Raw genomic sequence first — 27,345 nt, 5'->3', positions numbered from 1 at the left:
ATATATTGTTATGGATGTTCCACGCAAGGAGAGGTACAATCCACTGTATTTTTCAAGAACTCAGGAGCCTCCATCTTGGCTTAGTTCATCACTCGACAAGTCATGAAGTGTGTTTGTGGTGTGTCCGACTTGCACGTCAGTTCCAGAATTAATCGCATAGGGAAAACGATTGTTTAAAGTTTGCTTTGTTTAACGACACCACTAGAGCACATTGATTTATTAATCATCGGCTACTGAATGTCAAACATTTGGTAATTCGGACACGTAGTCATCAGAGGAAACCCGCTACATTTTTTCTAATGCAGCCAGGGATCTTTTATATGCACTTTCCTACAGACAGGAAAGCACATACCACGGCCTTTGACCAGTTGTGGTGCACTGGTTGGAAACAAACAACCAGATAAATGCATCCACCGAGGTATTTCGATCCTGCGACACAAGCAGCTCAAGTAAGCACTCAACCGACTGATCTAAATCCTGCCCCAGCTCAGGCAAACGGAGGACACCATAATTCTTATTTTATGCTCGGTGGATTTGCCGCATCTTTTCCCCTAGGGATATAGGGTTTAAATAATGGTTTATGTTGTGGATGGTGGGTACATGTATATAAAGAATATAAGAAAATGCCCCTCTTTGATCAATTCTGGAACCTGCCTAAACAAATAATAACAATAAAATATTTTAAATTAATTATTTTCTTTTTTAAAAAATCACATTGTTCAGGTTACCAGTTGTGGGAGAATGTTTTTATTCAACATGTCGCACTGATGACATTGTTCAAACACGATGGTCAAGCAACTTGGTATTCATGTGATTTTTCAACAACGAAACTGCTATACTCTTCCGTAAAATAGAATCTAAAATACATGACGTGCTCGTCCGTTTTAGAGTTTTTTTTCGAATGCGTTTTTTTATTTGTTTACTTTAGTTTAGTTTTGTTTTGGGGGGTTTTGCTGTTCTTTTGTTTGTTTATTTTGTTGTTTTAGTGGGGTTTTCGAACAGACATTTGGCAGAATTATTCTTAGAAATACTGAAGCAATACTCAGATGCATTTGACAAAGAAATGGTGAAGCGGGGAAATACAGTGCTTTACAGGCACATGGGACTTCGATACATGCATACATAAATACTGACAAAATACTTGCGAGGTAAGTTAGTTTGTTTTGAATTCCGAATTCACCCAATAGCCGATATAATATTTATTATATAACATTTAGTGACATTTAAAATATCAGTGAACTAAAAGTGTTATCAGTCACTCAGTCCTCTATATATTTGTGTGCTGGGGTATCGTTAAACATTCATTCATTCGATATTGACTAAAAACATTTCCCGTTAATCTATCTAGGGGAAAACGTTTTAGAAGTGGTTTATGTGGGAACATGTCTTATACATGAAGCATTCGTGCATGTTGTTGATTCTGACGAGGTTTAGTCCATGGACGAGATCCGTAATTTCTGGAGATCTTTTGTGTTGGTCAGAAAAAGAAAAATACATTGGAACCACCAACTAGTTCATGTGCCAGATGCTGAAATCCAACGTGCTGGAAAAATCCCATGTTGTTTAAGAATAGCCCCATGCTTGCAGTTAATAAATTAATACGATAGACTTTTGTGACGAGCAGACATTTGGTGGATATCACTTTGTAAATGTAACTTTGCGACCAATCAACAGAACGTACGAGACAGGGGGCAGGGGGTGCAATTGCCCTTCTTGTGCTGAAGCAAAATCTCAAATTCGGGCAAAAATTACAGATATTCGGGGAAAATGTGCTAACCTGAGACCTTTTACCATGTATTTCTATCATTCTACCCTCATAATTAGTTGTAAGTCATGTAAAAATATGTAGCGATTCGTTTGCAAACCCAATATAGCTGTTTGGTAGTAATGCTATTATGAATAAGTTGTATTATCCAGATTCCGGCATTTTATTATAATTCGGGCAATAGCCACCCCCATAAAGATGGGAACCCGTACGTCTATGAACATAGCCTCATATATTACCAACCAAAATGTTGATATTAAACCACTCTACAAACTTATATATATGAACAAATTGGATTAATAATTAGATCACAGGCATCAAAAGGTTTTTTAAACCTGACACATTGGCATTAAAGGGACATTTCTGAGTTTGCTGAAATTTTAAAGATGTTATCCACTAACAAAGAGACGTTTTACGATTGTAATTACATATCAAATATATATATTTCTGCATAAAATATTAGTGGCTGTATATTAAAGTGTTTCTGATCGTTCTAATATTTGTACTAGGTTAAATTTCATTTTATTTCTTAAAATATTTTTGGGGTACATTTTGGGCTTCTTACAAATATTAAGACGACCACACTGAGTATACAGACACTGATATTCTAAACAAAGAAAATATATTTAATATGCAAGTTTAATCGTAGAAATATTTTATTAGTCGGAAACATCTTACAATGCACCAAACTCGTGAATGTCCCTTTAATTCGGGCAAAAGCCAGCCTGACCTCCCCCTATAAATGGGAACCTGTACACCTATGAACATAAGTCTCATATATTACCAACCAAAATGTTGATATTAAATCACTCTACAAACTTATATATGATATGAACAAATTGAATTAATAATTAGATCACAGAGATCAAAATGTTTTTAAAACCTGACACATTGGCATTAATGGTACTACATGCATGTGGGACACATTTTGTCTTGACTGTCCAGAATGTGAATAATAGACACCCTATGAGTAATTAAGGAGGTCATTGTTAAAACTACATTCCCTGGAATATTTTTATTATTTAAGCATATAGAACAGAAAATCCAATTACGTTTGGTGCATATATGACGCCGCACTCCGCATTGGTTTCACTACGCTGGTTTATCCAGGTCAAAAACAAAGCCATGATTTTGAAAGTGGAACACTTTTGACGGGCTCGTACCGATCTCGGTTTTCACTGGCTTATCACAAGTATAGAATTCCCCAACAAGAGATCACGTGAGATTTCGCAATTTGTGAACAAATTTAACCATATTTATATCCATAGAGGTATGGTACAACGCCTTTCCAGGGGTCGGCGAGTGGGGGATTTGCCTTGAAATTTTGACAGTGGCCAGCTGTTGGCATACGCGTTACATGTAAGGGGGTGTTACTAATTACTTAACGCTCTAGGGGTAGAGGAAGAGGGTACTGTGATCGATCTACGTAACATTTTTCAAGACTGTTATTTTTATTTATTACTTAGACCTAAAAAGGTGTTTTTTAAGCTTGGGCAAGTAAGGGTTTCGACCTCCAATAACCTCTCCCTGTACATGCACCCGATTCCTCTCTAAGATTATATGTCAAAATTACCAAATGTTGACATCCAACAGCAGATGGAAGGAAAGATAGGATGTTTTATTTAACGACGCACTCAACACATTTTATTTACGGTTGTATGGGGTCGGATGATTACTAAATCAATATGCTTCATCTCTGATGTCGTTAAACAACCCCCCTCACCCCCCCCAACTTTACCCTTTCCAAAAGAAATAATATTTATTTGAATTTGTCGATTTTAACACGTAAAATTAAGAAGTGAAAACGTTCATTGTCTACTTTAGTATATTTTATTTTAAAAATATATACATGATTAATGTTACTAGTATACATACTAAACTGAAAGTTCAACTAACACTTTATAAAATATCAATTCTGAAATAGGAAGGTACGACTGTCGATAATACGATGTCAAGATCAAACCGGTTTTAACTACAGCGCAAGATTTCTCTTTTTAATTTTTTGAGATGAACGCTACAATTTGAAATCGGCAAACGCACGTGTTAACTAAAACCGACAAGAAGTTGTCGTTTGTGCTTTGCCGAGCTATGGCGACACAGGCGAAGAAGAATCAAGCGTATACGTTTGACGATATCCATTCATAGCGAACACACACGACTTTTTTAAAAGAGCATTTGAGCTTGTATTTCACATTTGTACATGATGTTATAATATGGTAAACAGATAATGTAACTTTAAACTTTAAATTGTTTTCAAAAAAAAAAAAAGGTCTTCTCAAAATATTTCAGAAAAAGTGTGAAAAACCCACATTACTTTGCATAAAATCAACTAAAAGGTGGCAATATTCTATCCATTGCCTCATTTATCATCAACATTTAATAGGGACCATTTATCCAAGATATATTATGGTGGCCATTTTGGATCAAAGATGGCCACCATGCAACAAGCTATCAGTTCCAATTTCTCAGCACCCATGCCACCTAGGCTCGTAATGTTTTTGGTCCAGCTTAGACTTTTTAAGGTAATGAATGTAATTATATCATTCATATTACTAGATGGATTTTTATAAAAGGAACAAAATAAATAGTGTCTATTATGTTTTACCACATTTTTGCTAAGATATCATTTTGTCCAGTTTTTCTGTGCATTTAAATTTATAGTTTGATAGTTGCTCGATGTTTTATTTTCGTTTGTTTGCTTCTTTTGTTTTACGACACAACTAGAGCATATTAATTATCGCATATTGGATGTGAAACATTTGGCAATTCTAACACGTAGACAGGAAAGCACATACCACGGTCGTTTGACAGTTGTGGTGCACTGGTTAGAACAGGAAAAAAACAATCAGTTGAATGGATCCACCAAGGTGGTTCGATCCTGCAATGCAAGCAAGCACTCAACCGACTGAGCTAAATCCCGCCCTGTTTTATTTTAGATGTTTGGCCTAATGTTCATTACCTTCTTGGTAAAGAATAGATGGCAAAATAGGGCCTCAGTGAGGGTGGGCTGTACATAGATAAATAGATAGATACAGACTTAGACATATCAATAAAGTACTGTAAAGATTGTTACAAGTCTGTGGGTTTGTCTAAAACATGATAGAATTAAAATTTAATTTCAGATTGTTTAAGGAAACTACTCCGTCACAATACCTGAACACATGAACTACTAGATATTGGAAGAACAAGATAAACGTGTTGTCGCCAATTATACTAAATACAAGTTTACAGCAGGGTTATTTTTAATCCTTGCACTCGCTTCTCACAGACAAGTCGACAGTTTGTGGAGAACTTGCAGGATAGGGAGAAATCTAACATTGAGGAGTATGGATATTCTGATCCCTCCTCATTTAGCACGACACTAAACTGGAAATCGAACAGGTAATAACACAATGATACATGTACATCAAAACACAAACATGGATCAAACCATTTAACTGGTTAGTTCAAAACTCTGATAAAAAGTCCCAGTGTAGCCTACTTGAAAATAACAGAAAAACAGTTCAGAGACTATACCAACGTCACTATCAATTATAATGTCAATCTTAACAAATGTACATCTTTTATATTTTATTTCAGTTATATCTGTTACATTAACTGACCACATTTTAACCCACAGTACAAGAGTTCTACATGTTTATTATACAAATACTTCAGCTGGTACCAGAAGGCCTGCAAGAAAACAAAAACATTGTTTAGTTTTTATATATTTATTAAAGAGACATGTTTCTCATAATTGGTATTCACAAGCAAAAACAGGACAGTGATTTAGGATCGAACTTAGCAAAATTAGGCTGAAATGAAAATTACATAGGGTAGGTGGGTTTTATATATATTTTTTTATTTTTTTTAATTTCAGATAAATTTTCACCTACATAATATTATTTTTTTTTAAATCTATTAAACCAATTTTTATACACAGGTATATCAAAAAACAAAAATAATAAATTTAGTTTTTAACTTTTATAAAGTGTAGAAAATGTCCAACTTACTTTGCCCATTCAACATTCAAGATGAGATGGTCATACCCAAAGCCAGAGACACCAGCAATAGCACGAGCTGCATCTTCTCGCCGGTGGAAATTGATGAAGGCAAAACCCTGCAATAACAATATATAGGTCAGACTGGTTCCAAAGAAACAAAAGAACGAGAACTCGTAGTATGTTTACACACATGCTTTTATCATAAATTCAATAATAAACCATCTTCATAAATTAAGGCTAATATTCGTTCCTCGTATTCAGCCTTGATACATGTCGTCAAGAAATCGTGCCACAAAATGCTTAAATTTCATTGGATGCGATGAGATCTGATTGCAACGAATCGCAACGCTCCTTATAGATTCCCTTGTTATTGTAAATAAAGATGGCAGCATCAGCGTCCGGCGGTTAATTTTTGATACTGCTTTCAAGATTGTCACATGTTACCGATGCTGTGATTGGTCAGCGATGTCATCGTGTAAGGGACATAATCGGTGTTACAAATTTTCTTCCAATAGAGGGCGCTAGTAGTGGATATCAGTAATCTTGACGACATATATCAAGGCTGAATACGAGGAACGAATATTAGCCTTGATTTATGAAGATGATAATAAACATGACTGTATAGGTAAGTTAGCGTGATTAAGGGATAAACACTTTCAATAAATTCAACTCTTGACTTTTTAAAATATCAATACACTGTTGACAATCAGCTATTGGATATCAAATGCATTAATTGTCTGTGGTATGCAAGATGTAAACGGTTGCTGTTACATTGTTGATCTTGTCTCCAGTAAATAATAGTTTTACATATAGATCAGACACCAGCATTTAAAACAGGAACTGGTTTGATTCACAAGACTATTCTGAGAGAATTCACCCAGTAACATCTACTACAGATTTGTCTTCTACTAAGACTTAACAAATACAAAAGAACAATAATCAAGTCTTACGCTAATCTTGTTGGCAATTCATTTCAACTGTGAATTGAAAACTGTGATTAAGTTTGCATTATTTATCTCATTAATATATATTTAGAAAGCCTAACTTTATTATGTTGGACAATTTCATTATGCAGCTTTAGTTCATAGCAATCTGAATCGGCTCCATCCATCACTAAGCAAAACACTTTTAGCTAACATCATCTCATTTCCAGGTGACCTTGTTCAACCAATGTAAACACCACTGACACAAATATACCAGTAGCATCATGCACTTGAAAATCAAACCGGCCTCAGTGGCATAGTGGTTAGGCCATCGGTCTACAGGCTGGTAGGTACTGGGTTCGGATCCCAGTCGAGGCATGGGATTTTTAATCCAGATACCAACACCAAACCCTGAGTGAGTGCTCCGCAAGGCACTTGCACCGACTAGTGATCCATAACTGGTTCAACAAAGGCCATGGTTTGTGCTATCCTGCCTGTGGGAAGTGCAAATAAAAGATCCCTTACTGCTAATCGGAAAGAGTAGCCCATGTAGTAGCGACAGCGAGTTTCCTCTCAAAATCTGTGTGGTCCATAACCATATGTCTGACGCCATATATCCATAAATAAAATGTGTCAAGTGCATCGTTAAATAAAACATTCCTTTCTTCTTCGTTTTTTGAAAATGAAATTACAGTTCACAGCTGAAAGGTAGCCTCGAGAAATGTTAAGGACCAATTTTACAAAATATTGTAAACTTAGTTTTGCACATAAACATAAAATCTACCACTAAACCTCAGTTTGTTCTATTACTAACAGTAAAATTAATATAGTCTTGAATTATACATATTTCATTTTCTTTCATCTTTACAACACACTATCTTTCGTAATGATGTAATTTTCTGCATGAAATAGATGCCAAACACATGTAAACATACAACAGGTATAACTGCTAGTCACAAATGTAAAGCTATGATGCAAGGAAGGAAAGGTTTTATTTAACACATGTTATTTATGGTTATATGGCATCGGACATGGTTATGGACCACACAGATATTGAGACTGGAAACCTGCTGTCGTCACTTCATGGGCTACTCTTTTCAATTAGCAGCAAGGGATCTTTTATATGCACCATCCCACAGACAGGACAGCACATACCACAGCCTTTGATATACCAGTCGTGATGCACTGGCTGGGACGGGAAATAGCCCAATGGGCCCACCAATGGGGATCGATCCAACACTGACCGCACATCAAAGTTTGTTTTGTTTAATGACACAACTAGAGCACACTGATATATTAATCATCGGCTATTGGATGTCAAACATTTGGTAATTCTGACTCGTATTCATTAGAGGAAACCTGCGACATTTTCTTAATGCAGCAAGATATCTTTTATATGCACTTCCCACAGACAGGAAAGCACATACGACAGCCTCTGACCAGTTGTGGTGCACTGGTTGGAATGAGAAAAAACCCAATCAGTTGAACGGATCCACTGAGGTTTTTGATCCTGCGATTCAAGCACCTCAAGCGAGCACTCAGCTGACTGAGGTAAATCCCGTCCATGACAGGGCCCTGATCTATTAACAGAGAGAACATTAAGTTCTAATTTCAATCACACTGATACGAAGCCTTACAACTACCTGGGAATAGCTTTGTATGTATGTTTGTGAATCACTGGACTGGTAAATCTGGTTCTTTTGCAATTCACAGTCAACTTACAGCATACTGAAACAGAAGACTGAAACAAATTAATCTCACCTTTGATTGTCCAGTAATTTTGTCTTTTGCCAAATAGATCCTCGAAATCGGACCAAACGGTCTGAACAGTTCTTGAAGATCTGACTCCCTGGTATCTTCAGACAAGTTTGTTACTCGGATTGTAGCCGCTTCATCTGAAGAAGAAGGAAAAATAAAAAATTATAGTTTTTAATGTCATTAATTTGTTACATATATATCATTCCACATCCATTATGAAATTGGAAAACTGAAGAATAGAAGGAATTTTTTATTTAATGACACATTCAACACATTTTAATAATGGTAACTTATTACTACGGAGAGGAAACCCACTGTCACCTCACAATGGGCTAATGATTTTGATTAAAAGCAACGGATCTTTTATATGAAGAATCCCACAGACAGGACAGCACATATTACATGTTGTTATAATAGTTGTGCAGCTCTGGCAGGAAAAATAAGAAATATCTCTAAGGGACCACCAACGATGATGGATCCTAGGCTGACCATGCATCAGACACGCACTTTACCCCCCCCCCACCCCCCCACCCCCACACACATAATAGAAGACAATGCTAGTGTAAATATTTTATGGTAATATACTCTCTTAGAGTGAAGTAATTAAGAATGTTTAAAATTACCAATATTCACTTAGTCTTTCGTCCTATCACAAGCAAGATTACGAGCTAAAGATCACTCTACTAAAATCGTGCCATGTGAGCAATCTCATGAAGTTTTAAATAATATTTATTAAAATTTTATTGCAATCAAGGAGACATTCTCCCAGAGAAAATGTTTTGAAAAACCCCCCAGAAAATTTGCTTCAGAAGGCAATGTCCTTCATATATTCATTTCATTCAAAACTAAATAATTAAGCTTAAATCTCATGAATTACCTTTCCTCTGGGGCATCATGGATTCCCCTCTGCCTTTAGATGCTCCCTCCCTCATGCTGGGAGGCACATACTTTCCTCCTGGTGAAGGTTTAGCCCCTGCAGCTGCCCCTCCAGGAGTGGCTGGTGCCACTTCCGACTTCTGGTCTTCATTGAGTTTCTCCTGAATCGGCGCCAGCGTGTCTTTGTAAGGACACCTCGTCGTCCAGTGGTCGCCTTTACAGATTCGACACTGTACAATTTTCTGATTTTTTAGCTTGGCCAGTGGGTCTTCGTCTTCACTGGCTGTTTGCTAAAAGGAAGTCAAATATCGATGATTATTTCTGAAGTAATAAATCACAAAATAAAAAGTTCCATAAGACTGGAAAATTTATAATACTAATGTTGTGTGATGTGACCACTGACTTCTATTCAAATTAATATTGTAAAAGTGGGGGGTTTCCTCATTTGTAACAATGTATAGCATGTCAACATAAAAGTAAATACAGAAAAAAACCCATTCACAAATAACAATCTAATAAACCACCACGTGTTATGCTTACTCACAGATTAGCTAATAGTTTAGTCCTTGCAGATATTTATTTCCAAACTACATTAATGTATGTACTGACAATCCTTTTATCAGTTTATCTAAATGAAACCTTGAAATGAATAAACAATATATTTTCCAAATTACACTAATAACAAACCTGCCAATGAGTGTTATGTTTTCTTTAGTGGTTTTTGAAATGATTTTCATGCTTATATCCAAATAAGGTTCAAGCATGCTGTCCTGGACACACATCTCAGCTATCTGGGCTGTCCGTCCCACCAGGACAGTGGGTTAGTTGTTAGCGGTTATTGAAATAGAAGAGGGTCTTACATCTACCCACCGAGTTCTTAAAACTCGCTCCGAGTGAGAGCCGGTACCGGGCTGTGAACCCTGTACCTTCCAGCTTTACGTCCAATGGCTTAACCATGACACCACCGAGGCCGGTGTTACGTTTCAACAATTTACTTGAGATGCAAGGGACATAACTCTTGATAACAAATTACCTCTTTGTTCAGTATAAACTGCATCATGATTTCCTCAGACATGATGGTGTTGGCTGGGTTTGGTCCAGGTGGGTCACGCTCAGCTGCACCGAACTTGCGCCATGCCTAATGTAGATATAAACCGTGTGTAAAATATATTTCAAAACATAATAGTTAAGTCCTATAAATTGATAGAATTTGTTCATTTAAAAAAGTCATTTTTAGTACATACTGTCAGCTGGTTTAATAAACAATATTTGTTCATTAAAATTTTCAAGCATTCCAAGAAATGATTTTGATACCAAGACATGAAAAAACTTATTTTTTCAAAAGAGAAGGAACTTTTAAGAATTAAAAAAACCAAAAATAAACAACAACAAAAATGCACAATAGACTGGCATGTACGCGACAGTAATACACAGTGCATGGCAGTACCCAATTTCCAGTATTCCTGCAATCTCACTGAAATCCTTCACAGTATTTAGTATACACTGTGGAAAACTTTGTTTTTAAACATTTGATTAGCAATAGTTGATCAATTGAAAACTGATTAGCATTTACTATTGAATGTTTTAAAATTGTGTAGAGATCTTTAACACTTGCATATTAAATTGTGAAGTGATACTGAACATAATGTTCCCTGTACGTTTTCAACATATATTATTAAATGCACAAACTATTGCTTGGTAAATAAATAACAAAGACAAGTTCCGTCTTTGGTCAAGTTCTAGGAAGAATGGATTTCCAGTAGTGATATCACCAACATTCTGACAAAATATTCTTTGGTTACTACCCTCTATGTTAACTTTTCCATCTAGGAGCCAGATGATGCCTACTTGTATTTTTATATAGATAGTATGAAATGTTTTACTCGCTAAATGAAAACAATCGTCACATATGCAACCAAATCAGTTGCAATGAAGAGGGCTGGGTTACATTTGCCATTAATTAATTAGTATCAGCAAGTAAATATAATTAAAAAAATAACATATAGAAATCAATGTGAGTTATGTTTAAAAAAAAAATTAAATTACACTCAATGATTATTATAGGGACTGTTTAATTGTTACATGGACCAGGCCTTCTAGAATTTTTATTAAATCCACTAGCCATGGGATAAGTGATTTTTTTTAATTTACAAACCACAATTAAAAATTCACTAGCCCTACTTTACTTTAAGTAAATACAATTTTAATAAGAGTAATAATGTCACCTAAAGATGGAGATAGAGCTTAAAACACTAAGATTGGGAATGGAGGTGGGGGCAGGATATTCATATTTACAAAATAAGACTTAAATGCAGCATTTGACAACTTGTTTTCACTAGCCGCCGTGCATGGCAATAGTAGTTATTGACTAGCCCAACATTGAATATCACTAGCCGTGGGAGAGGGGCTCCTGTAATCTAGCAGCCCTGTGGACAGCTGTTTTAATTATTGTCAATGACAATGCTCCACACCTTTCGTCTGGCTATGGACTTTGAAACTCTTCTTGTCTCAACCTTGTAGGTTTTGATGATCTGAAAAGAAATATAAGGGTATTTATTGTCTCTCACTGAAATTATTATATGAAATATAAACACTAAAAGAAAGAAGCTACTAGTACAGCAAAAACAATTAAATATTTTAAAAATGTTTAACAAACATGATAATGATAGGCAGATGTTGATACACGTAAAAATAATATTATTTTATCAGCAATATATCTCAAGTGTCCTCCAACTGTACTCTGATTATGTTAAAAAATGGCTACAGTACATTTACTGTTAAAAACTTCATTTTTTTCTTAAAAACCAGTCTACAATAAATAAAGTTTCTTAAATCTGGATGCCACAGAACTTTAGTACGATTATTTTGGAGTTTACTCACATTAAATTTATACGTCCGACTAGTACAGACACTGTAAGAAGAAACCCAACACCCCCTATCCGAAACACGGAGTCAGGCAGTTTTTGATTGGGGTATTAGGTTTCTTCTTGTAGCGTTTGTGATAGTTATTAACATGTAAGTTTAATGGTATGAGTTAATACAAAAAGGATCAAAGTAAAGATCTGTGGTGTCCGATTTAGGAAAATATGTGTATTTTAGATAAGAAAGAAAGAAGTGTTTTATTTAACAACGCACTCAACACATTTTATTTACGGTTATATGGCGTCAGACATATGGTTAAGGACCACAAAGATTTTTTTAGAGGAAACCCGCTGTCGCCACATAGGCTACTCTTTTACGACAGGCAGCAAGGGATCTTTTATTTGCACTTCCCACAGGCAGGATAGCACAAACCATGGCATTTGTTGAACCAGTTATGGATCACTGGTCGGTGCAAGTGGTTTACACCTACCCATTGAGCCTTGCGGAGCACTCACTCAGGGTTTGGAGTCGGTATCTGGATTAAAAATTCCATGCCTCGACTGGGATCCGAACCCAGTACCTACCAGCCTGTAGACCAATGGCCTGCCACGACGCCACCGAGGCCGGTATTTTAGATAAGAGTACTTGGCGATTGTTTGGTTGTTCAAAACTGACAAATTGTTACATAAAATGCACCGTCGCCGTATCCTCATATATACACAGAATATGGCTAGAGGACACACGAGCTAATCAGCAATTATACAATTATTATTAAACCAAATTCATACAAGAACAATGAGCAGTAAAAATTTCAGATTCTGAACAAATAAAATACCTTGACCAACTTGTCGTCATCATTCCGTTTGTATTCAATGACTTTCTTCAAGCCATTTTTATCATCAAATTCTTCAGGGGGAGGAAGGCCAACTGAAAACACATGAAAAGTCTTGCATGTGAGTTATTAAAACTTTAAAAATAAAAAATTCTTGGTTATCTTAGATTTACTATTTTTAAAATGGGATGAATCAGTCATTTCACATGGTTCATTTTGCACCATAATGTTCAATACCAATTGGTACTGCTGTAATTCCATTATCATATTGGTTGCAAATCCAATTAAAATGTTGATACTATGATAGTGGCAGTGTTTCTGTTTTTTTAGAAAATATTATTCGGGCAAGTGAAAATAGATCCGGGCAAGTGAAAGTTCTGTCACCACTTGCCCGGATGGCAACTCAAAAAAAAAGTTAAGCGCAGACACTGATGTAGTGCATGCACTAGTTACCACTATATATATCTAATGACATGAATGAACCAAACAAAAATTCAAATTAAAGATCTCTGTTTTCAGATTTATAATACTGTACATGTGTATTATAGACACAGTATCGTAAAATATTGTCAGCAGGCTATCCTAAAAACCGGTCTATTTACATGACCTGTTTTAAAGGAATCTGCACACACATAAACTCTTTAACATTGGAATACTTTTTGATGAATTAACAAAAACCTGCCAAAAACATACTGCACAAATGAGGAAAAAACAAGCAGACATACTGGTTCTGCAATTGATCTTACACAATAATTTGTGTGAGCAGAAACCATTTTCTGTTAATAGAATGGTTCACGTTTACGCAAGGATATTTCATAATTTGTTTCTGCAATATCTTAAAAATTGCAGGTAACTCAGGATAAGTTAGACGGAAAAAGCTTGACCCGTACCCCTCTATATCAAAGGATCTAATGACTAACCCTAACCATATCCCTAAAACTACCTTAACTTTAGGCTTAACCATTAAAAGGTGTGTATGGGTCGAACTCATACCAGTTTGACTGACATTGTCAGTGTCAACAAAAACTCATGCCTAAAAAGTATTACTTTGGGGAAATGGGTGGAAATCTATCGTGTTTAAGATTTTAAAAGAAAACAGTATTTAACTTATTGTCCGAACTAAATTGTTAACAACTACAAAAAATTACTCTCCTACCTTTAATTGCTCCAAAGTTTGTCCAGACACAAATTGCAAAAAAAACCACTATAAATATACAGATTCCACACACGAGACTACAACGATGTCGCCGATACCGTCTTTGCCGAGATTGCATAGGAAAAAATACATGCAGTTTTCTGCCGTCTTCCATGTTGCTTGTTTATGGAATACTCTTCATGAGGGGTGAAAGCCTCCAAAGTATGTGACACAATTAATATGAAATCAATTATCTCTAGTGGTATCATTAAAATAATAATAATAATAAATAATATGACGTCATCACGTTTGCTTTTATATCATAACATGTTATGACGTTGTTAGATTGAGTCCTATCCTTTCACCCCTCTTGAAGAATATTCCAAAAAAAGTCAAAATGTACGACATGTGACAGATACCCCTTCTTGTATTTGTGGCCATCCAGTTAAGATGCAGAATTTTTTTTATGTTTTTGCCCAATATATGTTGCAGCTCGCAATACCCATTTACTGAACTATTATAATCTCAAGTGTCATACTTTGCTATTTGGAGATTCCAATTTAAGTGCCCAAGATAATATCTATATTTAAATCTGTTCAGAATATTCTTATTAATAGTAAGCATTTCGAGATCATTTAACGATTTAACCATTCTGTTTCCTATTTATTCTTCGATTCTTCTACACACTCCTCTCTTCTATTCCCCCAACTATCCGTGTTATCTTTATTGCAATATTGCAGAGTTCGACAAATCCGCTAGCCCGACGCCCGTGGCTAGTGGTTTTTAAGTTCGGGCTAGTGAGAAACGCAAAACCACTAGCCCCTGCGGGCTAGTGGTTTCCCCCCTCCTCTCGTCATCGCGGGTTTTTTGTTTTCTTTCTTTCTTTTTCTCTCGGCTGAAATTTCGTTTAATAAATTTGATTGTGACGTTTGTCATCGAATAATATCAACAACGCAATGAGTATATAATAATAATCCACTTGAGCTAGGTCTGCAAACTGCAGTAACATGCTATCTCTACATCGTCACAGTTACAGCATGCATTGTTTACCTTTCCCTTTCAAGTTTCTGGCACAGGAAATAAAGTCTAATGACATGCGTGTTTTGATTGGTTAGACACGTCACGTGGTCGTTAATCTCGCACATGTTTTAGGCTAAGAACTTGGAAATCATCAATCGCGACGACAGGTTAATCTCAATCAAGTAAACCCCAGCCATGCTTTGAATTTCAGTGTTTGTTTTATTTACCTATTGTTTTTTAATTTAACACTTCGCTAACATGTGGTTATCGGCAATCAGGAAAACAATTTACTTTAATGGTAACCGCATATGCAATGACTCGGCTTGGCCTATTACGTGTATCGGTTTGGATAAAACGTCATAGCTGCCGATACAAGATAATACCTCTTTTGTTCATCAATTAACAACGGATTAGATGGTTATATTCTTTTGATATCGGTCTGACATGGAATAATGCCCTGTATTTGGCATCACCGTTCCTGGCGACACTGTCGTACCCTCATTTAAATTTAATTATTTTGATATTGTTTTTAGATACCAACCAAGAGTTTGCTCAATTAATTTTCCCCGGGGGGGGGGGGGGGGGGGGGGGGGGGGGGGGGCAAAAACAAAAACGGGACAATGACGATAGATCACACTTGACAAAAGACAAAACGTACGACACGAAAAAAACTGAAAGTTACAACATGATTTAAGTGTTTGTTTTATTTTACTGTTATACTCGTAAATGTGTAATGTTACAAAAATTATATAAAAATCCAGTTATAATTGATCAGGAATTTGGGCTAGTGCTTTATCTTGGTGGATAGTGGTTTTCACAAACCCACTAGCCCTGTGGCTAGTGACTTTTCAAAATATTTGTCATACTCTGAATATTGTTCTAGCCATCTTGATGTATAACATGTATATTTGTTAAATGTAGGGAGAGGCCTTAATATAGGCACTTGGCTGTTGGCCAATCCCAAATTTGATTTCAAGATTTGCTAATAAATAATGTTTAAACCAAAATGGCAGCTGGCACAAAATTACATGCTTTTTCAAGTTTTTGCCCTATACGCTCTCAGCGAAGTTGATATAGGGAATCCATGACGTTTTGCCCCCCAGCCAGTTCGCCCCCAAATAGGATGTCAGTTCGCCCCCAAGTGCAAAACCAGTTCGCCCCAACAAAGGTACCAGTTCGCCCCCAGTCAGTTCGGGTCATGGAAATCCTGGAGTCATGGAATATGTATGTACCCCTTACACCCAAGTGTAATAAAGTTCTGTTCTGATATACGTGTTTGTTCTGTGTTACACTAAACACTCAGTTACACTGTTAGAATAAAAGACCAATCAGAACGCACATGACTTGTTCAAGTCGGTGAGACATTTCCGGTACAACAATATCAAGAGTTTACTCTTAAAACATTTAATCAGTACTAGTGAAAATTTTCAAAGTGATAAAATGTATTTTGTTACAATGCCAGTAAAGTGTAAAGATGGTTGGATTCAACATGAAAATTATGTTAAAAAAATTACTCCCAAGTACTTTGTTTCGGCCTGAGCCATGTTTTCTATCAACAGATGACATGTGTTGTTTTAGCGTCTAAATCCGTTCGTGTATCATTGTTTTGACATGATAGATTCAAAACAATAAAAGGGTTACTACAAAACACGCCTTCATAAAATATTAATCAACTAGTTTATTAGGCTGTAACATGAGCGTGGGATTGTTACTTTATGTCGCGTATGCGCTGATGTGACTATGTGAAATGGAGTACCGGTATTTAATTTTTTCGTGTGACAAAAAGTGTTTTTCTTTCTTTTTTCTCACTTCCACCCTGTGTTGAACAGTTAGAAACCACTACCATGGGATGATAATACAAATCAAGTAATTATGTTTTGCTTTTGGAAGGCAGTTTATTCTTTTTTAGTTCATAACAATTTCCTGCTGGTATAAACCTAAAATAAACACACACACACTTTAACATCCCTCTAAAGAAACGGTACAATAATTGTTTAAAAGTAACAAATCACTGGGGGCGAACTGACTAAAAGTAGGTGGCGAACTGACAAATATTTGGTGGCAAACAGTTGGGGGCGAATCGTCTTGGGGGCAAACTGGTACATGGGGCAAACAGGTCAAACTGGGGGCGAACTGGCTGGGGGGCGAAACGTCTGGTACCCTTCCCGATATAGGTGACATAGTTATCATCTGGTATGTGGAATTTGTGTCATTGTAATGGTTTTTTCAAGAGTTCTGATTGACAAACTTTGGAGGAAATCTAACGGCAATTAAAGGTAGGAGAGTAATTTTTCGAAGTTGTTAACAATTTGGTTCGGACAATAAAAAGCATATTGTGAGACCCCATATGCTGGGCCGGGTATTATTCTTACTATCATCATATCCTTCTTCTGCCTGTTCTGCCCAGCTTGGTTTACTGAAAATAAAGAAAATGATATTGATAAACACTGTACAAAGTTAATGTATGATTTTAAGCAATAAAAATCAAACGATTAACAATATAAGCAAGAATATTTACTCGTCGATTGAAGGCATGATTTCAATATAGACTGGTCCGATGTCAAATGGACGTATCAATGATATGCTTCCGGTTAAATGACGGAACTCCGGAACCTCACGAATTATACTGAAACAAACAAAAAGCCATAACTACCAGAGATATTTCAAAATTACAGGCAACAAAAGTAAATAAATATTTTAAAATCCCATAATAAATAATATAGGCCTATATTATTCTTTCTGAACCGAGTTGGGGAGTGAAGGTGAAAATAATTCCAATATTTTAAAAATATATAATAAAGGTTCTTAGGAATCATAGTCACTTGGTGTCATAGTCATTTCGTCTGCCTGGTCATTTCGTACCTTAGTCATTTTGTCTGCCTGGTAATTCCGTACCCTAGTCATTTCGTACCTTAGTCATTTCGTACCCTAGTCATTTTGTACCAATATATAGAAGCGAATCGACCATATCATAAAAGAAGTTGCACATACTGCATTTTGCCACAAATATGCAATGTTTTTGTTTGTTTGTTGTTGTTTGTTTGTTGTTGTTTTTTGTTTTGTTTTGTTTTGTTTTTGTTTAACTTTATTTTGACAGCTGCAAATTCAGAACACGTTATTTCCATTTTTCCTGAGTTGACCAGACCTTCATTTGGTATTTCCTTTTCTAACTGCCAACTTCTATGTCGATCGTGTAGCAGCGTCCTGGGAATTAATATAACTTTCAAAACAATAATAACATAATGGACCAAGACATTTAAAAAAAAACAATTTATTGGGCCTTCTTTTCAAAATTTTGACTTGTTTCTTTTCACAATTTGCAAGTAGTCACATACACAAAAACCAAGGACCAAAACAGTATAGTGTTTTCAATCGTAGATTTCACATTTATTCATTCACAAAATTAAATGGTTGTCAATAAAATAAAAAAAAGGAAAAGAAAGTCAGTTGCAGGTGATGTTTGCATCTTATAGAAGTTTGAAATGTGATGTTATTTCGTAAAAGACACTACCGGGGTGATATCACGTCTGACATTACACATCTGTAATGGTTCGAAATGACTTTCAATTATGGTATATGACTGCAGATGCAAATATGTATAGTGTATGTAGTGTTAAATTTCAAATATTTCAATGAAAATGTCCAAATTATTTCAATTTGAGGAACATGTCGGTGATGTTACAAGTACGTTTATTGCCGAAGAAAAATGTAGATTACGATCTATCTTTAACCATTTTATGTTCTTATTATGTTGTCCAATGTATGTCATGCCATTTTATATTATCCATATATCAAATAAAGGATTTGAATTGAATTGTACTGCCAAGGCCCATCACAAGAAAATCAAATGTATTAAACACTCCTTTAGATAATTAATACGGTATGGAAACATGAAATGCAATTCCAGATTCTATTATCTTTTACTTTTTTTTAAAAGGGGAATTTTCTTACAACATAATGTAAAACAATTCATAACAATGGTATTTGAAAACTTAGTAAAACTTTACTCGGGAGTTGTGTTATTTTTTTAATGGTTATATCGATCAAGCAGTAATACAAATTTGGTATGTGAAAAAAATATATGTTTATATTAATTTTATATTCGTCATGGCTATTCTTATCTTTTAGTTTCTAAGATTAATGAAGAATTGTTTTGTTTTGTTTTGTTATTACATTGTTTAATTACTTTAAATGTAGTATAACAATATTTAATAGACAGAAGGCCACTACTATTTATCAAACATTCTTTAACTAAAGATTATCACCATCACCATCACCATCACCATCACCACCACCACCATTATCGTCATGATCATCACAGTGGCATGTGCCATCCCCCCCCCCCCCCCCCCCATTTTAACGTTTATTTGTGATTAATCGATTCTTCACATAATCTTTGCAGAGATAATTCGGGGAAATAAAAATTATTGTATAAATATTTGTATTAAACTTACATAAAAACATAATGTTGAGGTTGATTAATTTGTGTGTATATCGGTGTTTAGCAGGACCGGAAGGACCAACTTTGGAACAAAAATGTAACAACTAACCGATAAATATACATGTATTTGTCTTTTATAATACGAATATGTTTTATTGCTTTCTTCCTCATATTATATAAGTATTAAATGAAATAAATTAATTTGATTTGTTTATTACAATATTTAACCTAATTTATATTAAACCCATTTTATCATTTATTTTATTCTTTCAAATATGGCGACCTCCATGAATCAGTTTACTGTTCAAGATTGTAAAGGTGCATTATTTTGTGTTTATTGGTCAAAACTAGTTCCGCTCCACATGTTAAAAAAACGTAGTGTTAACTATGCTTAAAATGAACATATTCAACCAATATATATATTCTGGGACAAAATGCACAGCGCGCAATCCTAACATCATTAAACATGAACTTCTTGAAGATAATTACATTCGATGATTCAGCCCTGCATTACGAATGAATGTCAAAATGACATTTAGCTTGATAAGGATTTGATGAACTAACTAAAATGTGTCTCTAGATCTCCCCCCCCCCCCCCCCCCCCCGTTTTTTAAATTTAATGTAGAGCCAACCTTCACATAAAAAATGATAAATCTCCTTTTTTCTCATTACCTATAAACACAGCACACAAGAGAACCAGAACCTAATGGATGTTTTCTTTGCCAAAAATCAGTTGAAGTTGCCAAGTTATTAGCAATGGTGAGCCATAATATTTAGAACCTACCGGGTAATCTGATTTCAAAAACAAAATAACACAACAGACATCAAGACCCAGACTAAGACTTGTTTACCGTCATAGCTTACGTCCATATTTGTACTTTGATGCCAGACTGTACATCGTCGCACATAGCACCGTTTTCCGTGACTAATCGAGCATTGTTAATTCTTGGCCACATTCATGTCAGTAATGTCATAAAATACTAATTTAATTATAAAAACACATTATCGACTACTTAATAATATCAGAGCTGGCTAAAAGTACTCGTCCGCTCGCAGACGAGTAAAAATTTGCTCTGACAAGCAAAATTTACAATTCAATTGTCTGCTGGGCAACCAAAATTTCCAAAAACAAAATGCCTGTTTATCCTTTTTGTACACTTGCAATTTTTGTAATTCCGTAGTCTGCAGCAAGCATGTGTGTGTGTGTGTGTGTGTGTGTGTGTGTGTGTGTGTGTGTGTGAGGCCCCAGATTGTTATATCTTGTACCGTATTTGACCGGATGTAGGCCCACATTTTTGAATAAGCGCCCGATCATTTTGAAGGCATTTAAGAAATTAGGCATTTATTCGTAAATCATGGTATTTTATGTCTGTGTCCGTGAAGTAAATTGCTGAAAATGTTGAAGAATCGAGAAAAAGCTGTTTAAAACGTTATAATCCAGCACATTACTAAAATGGATAAGTAGACTCTTTGTAAAGTTAGTTTTCACTTTATCTATGTGAGCTCACGCAACACATGTGTGATGTAAAACGAGACCAGGGAATTCCCACTGGACGGTCATTTTTCACTAATGTAGTAGCGTTTCATGTTATGAAATTAGGTTGTCCATCTGCAAATTTTTGCATTTGTTTCCCAATTAAATTGATGTATTAAATATACATGCAATTAACATTTAAGACTGTGTGTTGGACTCATGTCGAGAGCATCAAATGTCAGAATTTCTATGGAAAACTGAGGGTATACTTCCCCTGAAAATTAAATGTCCAGAAATGCAATGTTCTGCATCTACAAGTAAAAGTCATCTTGAAAAATAAAGGGGCATACTTTTTTAAATATTTAAACTTGTCCGTCATGAACCCTCCCCTCTCAAAAAAACAAAACAACAACAACCCAGAACTCCCACCCCCAACAAAAAACCCACAATAAAATAATGAATGAATGAATAAAAATAAAATAATAATAATATTATTCACTGTGAAATCATTAACCCAAAGTGTTAAAGTTTAAAAAAAAATCATAAACTCATTTCCAATTTTGCTTTATGCCAATAGCAATTTTTTGTTGTTATTTTTACATTCACAAATTAAAGGAAATAAACATATTTAGTATGATGTGAAATTGTTTTAAACATACAGTTTAATTTTGATTTAAACTGCTTACATTCTGGGACATGTTAATTTTTTGGTGAGCAAGTGAAATTTGAGAGTTACTTGCCTGGTGGGCAATTGAAAATTTTAGGATATGGTCAGCCCTGAATATCATGTTTTTAATGAAACATACAATTGTTTTGTTTAAATTTCATTACTGGGAGTAGTAGTACTAGTATTTTATATTAAAATATTACAATTAGAACCGAGTGCATAATTAGACTTTTTTTTAGAATGAACATGGAACTTTGCAAAACATTATGAAATGTACTGATAAATGTTCACTTTGCCTATTTTTATCAAACTTCTCCTCTTTCTTCTCCTACTTTTTCAATTCTAGATTAGGGCCTGAGGACCACTTCATGAATGCAGTGATATTGACACAAACATTTCGACCCCAAGCTTCCTCCCTCCCCCCGGCTAATTGGTTTTCACAACATTTATTTCGCAATAAAGTGTATATAGCGTTTTTCAATTGACCAACAGTCTAACGCCTATTACAGTGCTCGAACATAAGAATTTGTCTCCAACAGGAATTTTTAAATGAATTGTCATGAGTGAAACCGCCCACCGATGTAAATTTTGAGCCTGCCTATGGCAATAAAAAAAAAATATATATATATGAATATATGCAGCAAATAAACATGACTGAAGGGTTATTTAGCTGGATGTAGACAGACTTCAAATGTTAAATATTGGCAGATAATGTACATCAGGTGTATACATTTTGCCTTGAGGAGCTTTACTGACAAAAGTGCCGTCTGTAATGCTCTCTATATACAGCAATCTATATCTGAACAACAGTAATTGCTGTCATTAAGTTTAAGCCCTGCTATATTAAGGCCTCTCCCTAATTAATATATACATAATAACATGTTTAGTAAATCAAGATGACAAAAATGAAAGAATAAAATTATTTCCACTATCAATAAGGATAGACCGAAAGAATTTAAGTAAAGATGAAAATCAGTACCTGGAAGAAAGGAAAGGAGTGAGGACCAAACAGTTTAGATAATGAATGTTTAATTCTTGTCAAAATCCTTGCTATTTATAAGGAAGTCCTGAATTTAAAAATATTTTCTCAGACACTAAGGTTTGAACATAGAATAATAAAGTACTGTATGGTATGGCAGTTAACATTACCAGTACAATAATTGGGTAAATGGTAGCGCGAATCCTTTGACCTGTAAGAGAGCAAGACGGACAGTTATGACACTCATTATGACCAGAGAAAACTGTGCAATCTGTGCCTACCAAATGATAGTCACAGATTCCCGCTCTAATACAACAACAATCCTATGTTTGACATTAAATATCTTTACATCAATAATTTTCGAGTTTGCTGATAACAAATGTTTGATATATTAATCACTAATACACACACTACAGTAATAAATCAGTTAGCACATATGTATTTAACCGAAACATTATTGAAAGGGGGTGCATTCAGATACAAAAAAAAATGGGCTGTGTATTGAAAACTGCGTTCGCAAATGATTAAGACCTGTTATTATCACACCACATTCACAAACAATGCCTCTTCGAAACATTTAGGAACATGTTTCGAATACACAGAGGATGTCATATGGCATTTAAGAGATTAAAAGAATCTGCTACAATGAATATATATACTTATACATGTACACATGGTTTAAATAAAATTTAGTATGCAAAACATATTGTCCCCTGCACTCCACCATTTGACAGTGCTACATCTTTCTTTTGGTTCTTGTACAAGTCTTTATGTACAAATGGATATTAAAAATAAAATGGACAGATATTTAGGGATGGTTCGATTTATTCACAATACTTTCCACAAGTAAGCCACATATTACACATACAATACATCTTAATAAACTATTTTAAGAGCAAAACACTTTATTTTTAAATTTAACAGTCACTTGTAAAAGAATTGTAAATAAATATATCATAAAAACAACAACTGAAAGGACAAAAATATGTCTTGACTACAAAACAAAAATATCATTTTACCAAGAGCCCAGGCAAACGTGTCAGCTGCAGCAGAATTAAATGCTGTAGTTGGCCTTACCATGTCAGGATGCAAGCTATGGAAACGGTGATGTGCCATTTTAAAAAATGTAAATAAACTATTATGCAAATTGAAAAAGAGTGCATCGAACTGAAGGTAAACAAATGTGAATATCATAAACTGCTATTAATCGTTTCAGGGCTAGCTCTGGGTGACCAGAACATTTCGCCAAATTGTCTATTAAACTTAAAAAATTTGCTGAAACAGTTATTTACTAACAAAATATCAATTATTACATATAATTATTTCGTCAAATTAAAATAAAATTTCCCAGTGGTTTTTTAAAATTCGCAATTGGCCAATTTGGCGAGTGCCAGAGTTAGCCCTGCGTCATGCTACTACAGGCTTTAGTATAACCCTCTTTCTATTTACCATTTCTGTCAGTAATACGGTAATCAAACATTGTATATTTTTATATTCTGTAAAATTCATTTTTAGCTGTTCTGGAGGACTTGCTGAAAGCGTTCAAACAGCCGGAGAATGCTGTCCGACTAGAAGAGGCCCGAGATAATGCTGGCAACGATATGTTGAAAACTATGCAAATTGTCTTCCCAGTTGCCACCCAGATTGAAATGGAGGTCATCGAAAAGTATGGCTTCAGAGGAGATGGGGATGGTATGTTCCTTTTTTCTTTCTTTTTTTCAACTCAGGACCCAGCTTAAAATAAAAATAGCAGGGTTTCTGCCAGAGAGTAAAACGGGTATGGTGCCATACCCCAAAAAAATTTGCAGATTTGTTTTTTGAAGTTAACCTTTTAACAAAAGTAATTACTCTTATCATTACTGTATGATCTTCTCAACCATAACCCTAATGTTAACCCATTATGGGGAGCCATAAGTATGAAAATATAATTAATTTTCAAATGGACACAGTGAAAGATGATTAGCATTTGATTAGCTGTTATGATGTTCAGACCAAGGGACGAGATGTAGTCCAGTGGTAAAGCACTTGCCGTATGCACGTTCAGTCTAAGATAGATCCCCAACAATGGGCTTATTGGGCTATTTCCTTTTCGAGCCAGTGTGCCACTACTGGTATATCAAAGACCATGGTATATGCTACCCTATGTGGTGGATGATGCATAAAAAAGATCCCTTGCTATTAATGAAAAATGTAGCGGGTTTTCTCTCTAAGAGTATGTGTCAGAATTACCAAATGTTTGACATCCAGTAGCCGATGATTAATAAATCAATGTGCTGTAGTGGTGTCATTAAACAAAACAAACTTGAACTTTTGTTCAGACCAGTCCATGTGTTGGGGAAATGTACTAGGGTTAGAGGTTTGGTTAAATATTCCTGAAATTAGAAAACAATAAAAAAAAAAAAATTGCTATGTAGCAAAGAGGCAAAATAATAAAAACTGTGTTTTTTCATTGTCTAATTTTGACAGGAATCATTCGATTTACACAAGCATTGAAACTGTATGAACGCCAGGACCCAGAGGTTGCCCAGCTAAATCAGTTGCTTCGAGCTGTGTTAATGCCACCAGTCCAAGCTAACCCACCACAACCTGCAGAAAATGGAACGAGTTAACATGCACATACAAAACTTTCATTACTTTATTAACACGCTTCATTTTTGTTTACAATGTATTTTTAATTGTATTTATCTTCTATTGATGCAATACCACAATACTTTTTGCAAAAATGTTATTACATTACATAGGTTACAATCCATTCTTGCTTATTTTGTCTAGTCAGTCTATTGCTAGAAATTCAAATGGCATTGCCTATTGCTGCTTTTGTTAGGGCATAGGAGGGCATCTCTTTGTATGGCTGTGTTGAATGGTTTCCATCAGTAAAACTGATAATAGCTTGTGCTGTGTCATCAATTAGGCTCAGTGATATTGAATGAGCAGGTTACTGCTAAAACACACTTTAAACAGTTTTAAAAGCAGAATGCTGTATTGATAAGGATTGACAATTTGTACTGGTTAACCATGCTTTTAAGTGACCACTAGTAGGTTTTAAGCTAGAAAACAATATGGCCATCAGGTTGCTAAAATTTGTTTGAAAATATTTTTAGTCTTTCGACAGTTAAAAAAAATATGCAACAGAATAACCGATTGTTAAAGGTGCTAATTATCTGACGGAAAAAACAAAATTGATGAATTTATTATGACATGCATGTCAAATTTGATATCACTCTATGTTTTTTTATTTAGAAAAGGACCACTTAAATTTTGCATTAGCAATGGGTTCCCCAGCTTCATCAACTTGTACACCATCAAAATAACTTATTAAATGAACATACACTGTTAACTACTGTAACCATTGTAACTTATTGTAATGAAAAACAAGACTGAAAAGGAACAGGTTGTCATAATAGGAATGGATTGTTCATTTTCACTATGGTGACTCCACATAATTAAGCATCGTTTAATTATTTGTTAGGACAAAGTGTTTGTTGTTTTTTTATTACTGTTTTATCACTACCATGACAGTGTTTGATAAAAGTGTGTTATCATTGTTAGTTGAATTATGAGCCGTCTTCTTTTCTTTCTTGTATCTTTTATAAAAAGATTATTATTGTGGATAATAATAAGATTAACACCGAGGTGTTGTTTATATTATTATTTTGCTCTATCAGTGTTGGCATCTAGGTTTAGGTTAAGATACAAAATATGTTCAGTAATATTATCTATTTTACTTTTTATTTTTAAAGAGACTGTCACGGTTTTGCTGTTATTGTTAAAATGTTACTGACTAATGGAGCTGTTTTTTTGCAAAAATAATAAATGTTAAATATATTTGTTTTATTCAGAATATCAGCGTTTGTGAATAACAGTAGTTCAAATTTCATTTTATTTCCAAATATACATTTGTTCATATGTACGAAATTACTGGGAGGGAAAATCCAGTTTGGGCAACTACGATCATTAGGATGACCTGAGACACATTTGAAAATAAAGACATTGATATTTTAAACAATAAAATGTGTTTAGATATGCAAATATATTTGTAAAAAAGCTCCAGTAAGCAGAAATATGCTACAATGATAGCAAACTTAGGATAGTGCCTTTAAGACTATCGGCAAACTATCAGTTTAAAAAAAATAAAAATAAATTATATGCTGTTTGATAGTTTTTCTTGGTTTAATTCAAATTATACTGAATTGTCTGAAAGCAAGAAGGGGCATCAGCAGTTATATACTCAACTAAAGTAAAGACTAATCGACCTTTTGGTCAGATTTTACTGGCATTAGCATAATATAGTGATCATAGATTTCTAAACATTATTTGAGTAAATTTTAACCACTAATGCACATGCATTTTTCATATTTTGTACTACAGTGAAACCTCTCAAAACCGGACCCTCTGTTAACTGGAATTCCCTCAAAACCGGACGTTTTTCAAGGTCCCTTTTTAAATATTTGTGCAGAAGAGAACCTCTGTAAACAAATACATCTCAAAACCAGACTTTTTACTTGGTACAGAGTGTGTCCGGTTTAGAGGAGTTTCAGTGTGTTTGTGTGTGTGTATATTTATATTTACTAAAAGCTTTGAAAGATTTTGGGAATCCTATGTCTGAGTTTTATCCAGAGAGTACATGAGA

At 34.8% G+C, this 27,345-nt stretch overlaps 2 protein-coding genes across 2 annotated transcripts; one reads left to right on the top strand and one right to left on the bottom strand.

Annotated features, from left to right (window-relative positions):
* Positions 1 to 5,322: 5,322 nt before the first annotated feature.
* LOC121384114 (eukaryotic translation initiation factor 3 subunit G-like) lies at positions 5,323 to 17,767 on the bottom strand. The gene is made up of 9 exons (XM_041514350.1): positions 17,673 to 17,767; positions 17,527 to 17,570; positions 13,003 to 13,094; positions 11,777 to 11,836; positions 10,339 to 10,443; positions 9,307 to 9,595; positions 8,433 to 8,566; positions 5,758 to 5,864; positions 5,323 to 5,437 (listed from the first exon to the last, which is right to left on the bottom strand). Exons 1-9 carry the CDS (start codon positions 17,687 to 17,689, stop codon positions 5,419 to 5,421), a joined length of 867 nt encoding a protein of 288 aa, XP_041370284.1. The 5' UTR covers positions 17,690 to 17,767; the 3' UTR covers positions 5,323 to 5,418.
* A 2,103-nt stretch (positions 17,768 to 19,870) lies between these two features.
* On the top strand, positions 19,871 to 26,868 carry LOC121383985 (protein C10-like). The gene is made up of 3 exons (XM_041514119.1): positions 19,871 to 19,913; positions 24,231 to 24,407; positions 25,182 to 26,868. Exons 1-3 carry the CDS (start codon positions 19,871 to 19,873, stop codon positions 25,322 to 25,324), a joined length of 363 nt encoding a protein of 120 aa, XP_041370053.1. The 3' UTR covers positions 25,325 to 26,868.
* Positions 26,869 to 27,345: the final 477 nt, after the last annotated feature.

Source organism: Gigantopelta aegis, chromosome 10 (genome assembly GCF_016097555.1).
Source record: "Gigantopelta aegis isolate Gae_Host chromosome 10, Gae_host_genome, whole genome shotgun sequence".
In the NCBI taxonomy this organism is placed as follows: domain Eukaryota; kingdom Metazoa; phylum Mollusca; class Gastropoda; order Neomphalida; family Peltospiridae; genus Gigantopelta; species Gigantopelta aegis.
The sequence above is the reverse complement of the archived record's forward strand: the minus strand, read 5'-3'. Positions and strand labels throughout refer to the sequence as shown.